This window comes from Morone saxatilis, unplaced genomic scaffold (genome assembly GCF_004916995.1).
Source record: "Morone saxatilis isolate NCDOM2014 unplaced genomic scaffold, NCSU_SB_2.0 Contig2, whole genome shotgun sequence".
Lineage (NCBI taxonomy): Eukaryota > Metazoa > Chordata > Actinopteri > Moronidae > Morone > Morone saxatilis.
Window position 1 is genome coordinate 1,335,844 of NW_023339762.1, and position 9,842 is coordinate 1,345,685.

Here is a 9,842-nt window from a genome sequence, read left to right on the forward strand (position 1 = left end):
ACCCCCCCCCCCCCCCCCCCCCCCCCCTTACTATTTTAACCTGTCCTGTCAAAATAAAGGGCATAAAAGCCCAAAGATATTTTTAAAAGAGATACTCTACCGTAAAATATGTTTTTTTTTGAGCCTGTAAACTAAATTATGACTGTACTGTGATTAAAACACACCAAATGCTTGATTTTATGTTTATTTTATTTTATTGCTGTCTAAATTACTCTGGACTTTGAAGCCCAATGCGGACTGTTTGGGACTAAATTTTATGTCATTAACCCAATTTATATACATGACTCTAATCAGAGGCTGAATCGTTTGGAATCAAACACCAGCCTCTGCGGTAGACTCAGCCTACACCATGTGGACATGCATATGGATTTGCTTTTCATTAAAGATTTAAACATGGAAATCTCGAGGCACAGGACTTAGTAACGGATAGAAATTACACCGTGACAAGGGAAAGAGGAAGACTTCAGCTAAGATTAAAACATCAGAAACTGTGGTGCATTCAAAAAAAATAATCCATCGATATGAATACAGAGCTTTGTCATGGCTTTCAGACACAGACTCGATTGACAGGAACTCAGAAGCCACAGTGACTTCACTCATTTAGTTGTTTTAACGCTGGTCAAAAGAGAATTGCTGGAAATGTTGTGGGAGGCCTTGGACCCCACGATGGGAGTAGAGGATGCCTTAATCACTTTACTCAACTTCCTGTATAAACACCAATGCCAGATTTTATTTTCAGGTGTCTCATCTGCATTTGATACTATGTAGCCACAAGCATATGGTCATTGATTTCAGAAGGAAATCTTCCCACCTAAAATCTCAGACTTTCAACGGAACTGGCATTAATTTTGTTGAGCAGTCTCTAAGTAGGGACAGCAATGTTTGTAATTCCTTAGAAAGTTAAATGCTTTAAATGTAGACAGGAAAATGATCTGTTCTAAATCTGTTCTTACTTTACTCTGTGATTGTTTGGTTTGGTAACCTGAATATAAAGGATAAAAACCACCTGAAGCACATTGTTAAAGTGGCAGACCCAGACCCCCTTGATGGCTATTTTTGATTTCCACAAGGCCAGGTCTATACTGAACTGTACAAACCAGCTTGAATTTGAAACGTTTCCCTCAGGCCATAGATTGAAAGTACCATGGTTCAAGTGCAAAAGGAGGAGCATCTTAAGTCTTAAGTGGTCAGAAGACTAGAAAGGCATTATACAAATACAGGTCCATTGACTGTATATTGTATATATTTGTTTTATCACTTACTACGTACTAATTTTGTGCCCCTGTCTGCAAGTCAAATTTCCAATCTGGGGTAATAAAAGAAAAAAAAAAAGAGAACTTTTTTCCTCCATATACATGCATGAGGAACAATGTGGATTTCAGTGTCTTGCTCAAGGGCACAAAATGTGGACAGGAAGAACCTGGAATCGAACCACCAACCTGCCAACTGAGGGGCCAGCCTGTTTTACTCCCTGAGCTGCAGCCTACCCCGGATTTGAACCAACGTTTGATTAAATCATACACATCTTACACCCCTAGGCCATCAAGACATCATAAACACAATAGTAACGAACGGGTCCTCCATGCAGTAATTCAAGAGTAATCCAAGTGCCGGAGTGAGACAAATGTTTCTGCTAAACTCCTGTAGTATTGCATTGTGAACTTACACATCTTAGTGAGGCTACTGTATGTAATCTAGCATGGGCACAAATTGAACTTATTCATCTTTTAATAGTGAGGAGGATACTAACTGAGCCAATACCTTCCATATAATAACATTTGACCAGGACTAGGTCTTGGTAACTAGGATTAAATTCAACACTGTAAGTGAATGAATATGTACCAAGCCACCAAAGCCACAGGAAACCTTGTCCTTTATACAGCACATCAAGTATCTTATCACACGTTAAAAACAGGTCATACAAGCATTAAAGACTGTGATTCTCACCTGGTATAACTTGTCACACATAAAGGTCTGGCCTCCGAGGATAAGCAGTGTGTGTCCTGCCTTTCGTGGTCGAGCACAGGGACTCGTTACTACCCCGTCATTCTGAAGGATTTTCTTCTTACACTGCATTGCCTCCTCTACTATTGACCTGCAGAGGTGAGTTAAAACGTAAACTGAGGGATGAAGACACATTTGCTAAATGTCTTTACTAAAAGGTTGGCCTAATTCTCTATCAACAGCCACAATTGCTAACACAATCTTAACTCCCACAAGTCTCCTTTAAAGTTCAATCTTTATACACCAGGTAACCAGACTGAACATCTCCTCAGATTCAGCACTCATTATTGAGAGTGAAGTGAAGAGAAAAGAAGAGAAAAGAAGAGAAGAATGATACAGAAAGAAATGTCTGCCTGTCATTTACCTTCACACGTACATTGACTGTGTGCCACTTCTAGACAGCTGCTCTTTTGAACAGGGCAGTCAATCACCTGCTAAAATTTGGCCTTTGTAGAATGATTCAGTGTTTTTTCACAACTTGAGTTTTTCACCCTGAACTGAGAAAAAGTCGTGTGGCCAATACATCTATGATTCAATTTCTTTTTCGTATTTATTGACAGGCTTGATGCACACATACACATGTACACACACAATACAATTATTTGTAACATTTCAAATGTTTAACTTCATAATTTAATTTTAGACACAAAACGGAGTGAAATAAAGAGAACAGAATAGAGACAGAAATCAGAGCTTTATATCAATTCATAAGGTTCCTGGAACTGCCTACCTGCTCCTCTTGTCAGCCATAACCAGTTCTTCACAGGCTACAGCCTCCAACAAACATTCAGAAGGCAGCAGAGCCAACCTGATTCCCCTGAGTAGCTCTGGTAAGTTGTGACGCCGACCCTCCAAGTCATATCTTACCCACCGCATCACAGAGTTAAACACAACCTGCCACAAGTCAAAATGATAATAATAACAAATAATATTCAAATTAGGGTCTGGTTACTGTTATTACCCTACCTGTTGCTATAATGGAGGGAACAAAATGTATTTTGAAACAATTTTCTAGCATTAACCCTAAATCTCATTTTAGTTTAGTCTCCGATTATCAACTACCTGACTGGCAGACCACAGTATGTGTGCCTACAACACTGATGAAGATGATTTTTCACACACACACACACACACACACACACAACACACCACACACCCACACACACACACACCACACACACACACCACACACACACACACACACACACACACACACACACACAACACACACACACACACACACACACACACACACACACACACACACAACACACACAACACACACACACACACACACACACAACACACCACAGCACACACCACACCACACACACAAACACACACCACACACACACACACACACACCCCCGTTTCCATCCAGGGTGTCAGTGTACACATTGTGGAGGCCTACAAATGCCTGGGAGTGTACAGTGACAATGTGTTACAAATAAACTGGCTTGGCCTGGCCAGTTTATTGATGACACGTAGCTTAGAGGATGCTGTCCAAGCGTCGTGTCATGTTGGGCAATGTCTCCCATCCACTTCCTGAGGTGCTGGTTAAACACAGGAGTACTTATTTCACCAATATGCACCACAGACCACCACAGGAAGTAATTCTGGCCTGTGGCTATCAAACTCTCAACTCCTCCCTCCGAGATTCAGACACTGTGAGTCATCTGGCCCTCAAAATGTGCAATCTGATTTACTCATCATTAATACTGCAATTATATTGTATACTGTTTTTATATACAGTACCCATGGCCAACTCCAGTTCTCAGCCAGTTCATTGGTCAAGTGCACTGAGAAGGACCTACTTGCTGTGAGGTAACAGTGCCAACCACTGATCAATCATGTAGGGCTGCCATTTTATTAAAGAACTAAATAAACAAAAGGAAAAATAGGATGACTCACCTGTTCATCTTCTATCTCGAGCTCATCGCTAAGAATCAGCTCCAGCAGTTTATCTTTAGACAGACTATAGAAATCCTCTGATTCTCTTACCTAAAGGACAAACACTTCAATTAAATGAGTCATACATTAATTAATAAATTATAATATCATGAATATTCTTGAATCTAGATTTCATCTGTTAACTCTACTTGAGTGATGAAGGGGAGATGAAGAGAAGGGCCTCTTGCAAACTTTAATTTAGTTGTCTAAGAACTGAGCATAAAATGACAATACAGAGTCAAGTTGATTACTTGTTCTCTCCTGTATGTTTTTGGGTTCCCACATGGTCTATAAATGTTTAAAGGAAACAAGAACTTGATATGCTGTAAAACAGTTGAGAATTAGAGTTTTATTCCGCCTTTTTTGCTTATGCTCTATGATGTCATCCTCAAAATCATATATATTACAGACCCAATTAATTTAAGACTATTACACATAATTTTACTAAGAGAAAGCTCTGTCAATAGCCAAATCAATAAAATCAAACTACTAAAAGATGGAATTTCAAAATGGTTCCCCCTCATGCTTTTATATCCACTACACACACGTTTGTTTTCAGTGTCATCATCCAGATATGGTAAAAGCTGAAATGAATCTGTGCCTCTGATGGCTGATGCAAAAATCTCCACCCCCCCTGAAGTAGTTTCATTCTCAACCTGTGGTATTAAGGACATTATAAAACTTGAAAACAGGTATGTCAGAGGTTGATTGTTGTTGTTGTGCACCTTTGTCTCCGTCCTTCTCTCTCTCTCTCTGCCCTTAATACTATAACTTTTGTTATGAATTGGCGCTATACAAATAAAATTAAAATTGAATTGAATATTGACAGATAGCAATACACATAGAGGGGGAAAGGGGGTTATGTCTGGTTAGCTATGTCTAATGGTTGAAAGGTCAGCCTTTGCTTTTTATTTTCTCCAATACTACCTACATTTGGTGTAAATATATTAAAATATAGTTATTTATGGTGGATAGAGGGTTGTGTATTGTCCCCATGTCACTCAGGGAGGCTTGAGGAAAAATATGCGTAGCTGTAGAGAGGGTCATTTATTTGATAAATAATAAACAGTCCCTTACGACGGTAAGTACAAATGGATGGACACCATGATATGATTTAGTGCAAGAAGCCATAAAACAATCTATAATTCTATAAAGTCATCTTTACCGTCTCATAGTGTAACAGACACATCCTCCAGGACAGCTCGTACAGTCTTTTACACTGATGAGCGTCTGATAACAACATCATCCCCAGGCAGTTGGAGGAGTGCAGGTTTTTTTCTAAAAACTCTGCTGCTGCATCCCGGATGTCATGAAACTGCAACATGTCACCCGCCTCTAATAATGACTCAGCATTCTCCTCGTTTATGATGACACGAGAAGAATAGGCAAAGTCCAGCAGAAGCTCTAAGACCTGGAAGAGTAAGGAATTAGAGTTAACCACTGACATAATAGTAGGTATAACTGTATGACACAATGACTAATTCTAAGGCTTTTATGTGCCTCAAACAACTTAGTTGATAAGACCACCACACATAGCCACACTGTAGTCTCTTCACATAAAAACATGATGATCTACTATCTATCTGTAGTGGTGCTTGCTAGAGCATGACTGATATTATCAGCTGATTTTAGCTTATCATGAATACAGATGCAAAATAATTTAAAGTACACCTACATTTAGGTATTTGGATGGTCTACCAACCCAGAAACCATGAAATAAATCAAGTCCTTTTCTTTTAGGGCTGCCAATGATCAGAAGACCTGAGATCCAATGAGCCAAGTAACATTAAATCTGCCATGTTTTACAGATCATCTGAATGACCTGATGAAGCTAGTGTTTCTGGACCCATCAGAGGAGAAAGTTACTGCCTGTCATGCCTCAGTCAAGTGACAGCCTAAAGACAACACAGCATCCAGCAGGATCAGGAAAGTCTCCATTGCCATCTGACACTTCAGTATACAAGAAACCCTTTACCATGATCGGATGATGCAAAATGTTGTAGTCAATGTGGTATTAGATAAATAACCTGTTCTTTCACAGATGTTTTATAAATTCCTGCATGTAGAAGGGAAAACCTAGTCCATATTTGTGTAATTGTGTAAGATTTGCTAGTAACCCTGTAGTAAATAATAAATGTAAGCAATACAACACATTTCTGTTTCACAGTCAAACTTTATTATGACGTAGATAGAGAATATAAAAACAATATTCAATATATACAGTCTTTTGAAATGGGTTCAAACTAATATTCTACAGCTTTGTCAAACATTTTGAAACATGAATTTGACAATAATTATATAATACAGTACAGTCCACAGTTGGTTACTGATTAGTTTTTCAACTGAATAAGCACTTCACTATTAGATCAGTAATTCCCTCACTTCCCTTCCCTAATTTCCCTGGTCTCTCAAAACTAATGTGTATGAAGCGAATAACAGATTGGAGGCAACAGTAATCATACTATTACTGTGATTACTTTGGTATGTTTTGGTAGGTGTTTTTTCACTATAAGTAATTGCTTGATTAAAGTTTCACATTGTTCTTTCTATTCCCACATCCTGGTAATTACTGTAACTGTTTACATTATATACTATGCTACATGCACATGCTAACACGTTACCTCTTTAGCTCCTCACACAAATAATTTCTTCTTTACTGGGCTCTGTAGACTGTAGGTCACTTCTCACAAAAATGTACCTGTGGCCCAATAAGTCATATGTAGGTTATTGAACAGAATAATTTCTTGGACACCTAAGCTCAATGCCACAGGTCATAGGTGGGTCGCTCAACTGGCAGACTTCAACTTTTCCATAAAGTACCGATCTGGTAAGCACAATGCTGATGCAGATGGTCTCTCCCAAATGCCACTTGACATAAATGAACATCATGGAACAGTGTACAGAGGAAGTGAACCAGGAGGTGATCAGTGCATCTGTTCAGGGAGTTATAATACAGAGACACACTCCACCAGTCTGGGTAATGACCACCCACCAAAATGCACTGCATTAGTGAGTGACGCATGCTCACCTACTTTGGCCATTAACATCAGAGCAGATTAGAGAAAGCCAAGAGAGAGAAACCTGTCATTGGTCGAGTCCTGCAGTACAAGAGAAACAACAAGCCCCCCTCCAGAAACACTCATAACTCAAAAACTGTATAACTGTATGATAATGGGGTCCTCTGCAGAAAAGCAGGAGATAAACGGCAGCATGTCTTACCTAAAGAACATCCTTAGACAGTGTTTCAAGAGTTACACAAATAAATGCCAAACTTGGGAGTCGACAGTACCTGATTCGGGACAGATTTTATTGAGCCCATACGCACAGTGATACTGAACATTTTCTTACTCAAGTGTGTGAGTGTCTGAAGGCAAAGCGCTCACATAAACCACCTAGAGTCCCTCTGATATCAATCGTGACTACACATCCATTTGAGCTAGTCTCTACAGACTTTTTGCATTTAGAGGCCTGATTTGAGTACATTCTAGTCATAATGGGCCATTATACTTGTTTTGCCCAGGCCTATGCAACCAGTAGAGTATGTTCAGACTAGGGCAAGACAAAAGCTTTTGGTATGAACCCAGATGCAGAGCCATTCATACCAGATCAGGGGAGGAAAAGGGGAGAACCGGAACTAGAGGAGATGGAGACAGACAGCATGGATATCACACTAGAGGATAATGCTGCTGAGCCTGGGGAAAATCTACAAAAGTCATCAGAGGAAACCATCGTCTGCAACCAGCTACCCACAAAGGGAGAGATGATGACCGAGGATGCTGACCTACAGGTCTTTGGGTGAGCCAACTGTGGTGGAGGTTTGTGCAGAACTCCTACAAGTGAGTATGTTTCCAGCCTGGCAAAGACTGTGGCGACTCTGGAAATAAACTGAGAATATATGAAGAGAGTTGATCCACAGAGACCACATTGGACTCATTAGACTGTAAACCAAAGAGGCTGAAAAAGAACTGAGGCTGAAACTTGAGCTCTGTTACACGGTGTGTTGATCTGGACAGATTTGTTTACTCTAACTGAAAATGTATGGTATATTACTAACTGGAATGTACACTACGATAAATTACACTTTTCAGACACAACATAGTGAATTAAAAAAGTAATGAATGTTATGAACATTTAAGTGCCATTTAATAATACCATGGGAATTCACTAAGAAAAGTTCATGTGTGAAGTGGAAACAATCCTTGGTAACTAAATGTCTGAGACATTTAAAATTGAGTGTGGCACAACAGGTCATACGTAGATTATTGAATAGAATAATTTCTTGGATAGAATATAAGTTTAAAGAGTTTTCCATATGTGTTATATTTGTTTTCAATGTGGTTATATGCGTTATAAAGTGTATGAGAAGAATGTCACAGGGAAAGCTCACGTGAGCATGTCAGAAAATGAGTTGTTGTCTGTGTTCAAGATGGAAGCATAAAACGATGATGATGTTAATCAAGTACACTGGGCTCAAACAATGTATGTTTCATGGGAGGGAGCCCCCGTCGCTGTAGTATTGTACAGTATATGATGGTTATTGTTACTGCCGTATGCGTTTTCTGTAATAATAATAATAATAATAATAATAATAATAATAATAATAATAATAATAATATTGTCTGTATTTGATCAGAATTGGTCTCTGCCTTGTATCTCTGACATTAAAGAGATACTCTTTTAATAATTTGGTTTATTTTGATTAGTGGTTGGATAGCTCAGGGCTCAGTTCTGACTGCTCCAGGGGGTCCAGGTGTTGCTGTAGACCTTGTTGTGCGGGTGACCGCAACACTAAGTCACTAGCACAGAGCAGGAATTTACACCGATCAGCCATAACATTATAACCACTGACAGGTGAAGTGAAAAGTGTCAAAACACACAGTGCATCACAGTTGCATATGGGGTTGCAGTGCAACTCCCTTACTTTGAAGAGTTAGGCCAGGGTTTCCAGATTACTCCAACAGTACTAGAGGATCATTATTGTAGATGTTACATAGAGTTGGAGACAAGCTGTTGCCCTGATGCCTCTCCCTTGAGTGAAGAGATCTGTAGTTTGGTTGCCAATTTTTACCTCACATTTATGACTGACATACATTGACTTAATTACGTTTACCCCCTACACCAATTGGTTGGAGAACTGTATAATATAATTCCTCTTGCCCAATAGAACCAAGTCTTTTTAAAATCAATAAAACATGCAAAAATGTCCCCTTTTTTTCTGTGTACATGATGATCAATTTAAGTGTTGCAATTGTCAACCTAAAGTGATATTTTTGCATTTTGCTGTAGTATTGTATATGATGGTTATTGTTATTGCCGTATGGGTTTTCTGGAATAATAATGTGTTTTGCTGAACAGAGATTATTAGTATGGAAATGACTGAGACATGTAGAGTTTTAAAGGAGGTATATCTTTTATTTACGTGCAAATTTAGCATTTTGTTATTGTTTATTGCGGACGAGTAGAGAAAATTAGAGTCTCTGTGTTTGGAGTGTAAACGTGGTCAGTGGTACACTGATTTGGTAAAAAGACAATTTGCCCTTTACTCAGGACATTCTGTACAGGAAGTCCAGCATCCGGGCATTGATAATGCTGCAAAAAAATTCCCAATATTACTGCTTAAAAGCTAACAAAGAAGATTGTTAAGAGGTATTTGCTCATATAGTTTTTCAAAATTATCTTTCCAAATGTTATCATTTTGTAGGGCCATGTTGTCTTTTTTGTTGTTTAAGTTTTTCCATCTCCCCCAAAACTGATTTTGATCTGTGAACTCTCTCAGTCTCTCAACATTATTTTGTGTCAGATATTTGTTCTCTGGCTTATTTTATGTAAATATATATATATATATATATATATATATATATATAGAATTATAGATAGATAGATAGATA

The 9,842-nt window shown here is 38.7% G+C and overlaps 1 protein-coding gene across 3 annotated transcripts in view; it reads right to left on the reverse strand.

Annotated features, from left to right (window-relative positions):
• Positions 1 to 1,947: 1,947 nt before the first annotated feature.
• Positions 1,948 to 9,842, reverse strand: part of LOC118330323 (kelch-like protein 25) — a gene marked incomplete at its 3' end in the record, with an annotated part of 19,497 nt that continues 11,602 nt past the window's right edge. For all 3 annotated transcript variants that reach the window (XM_035664811.1, XM_035664812.1, XM_035664814.1), the window contains 4 exon segments: positions 1,948 to 2,095; positions 2,735 to 2,898; positions 3,916 to 4,005; positions 5,120 to 5,365. In XM_035664811.1, coding sequence (XP_035520704.1) covers positions 1,948 to 2,095; positions 2,735 to 2,898; positions 3,916 to 4,005; positions 5,120 to 5,365 — 648 coding nt within the window.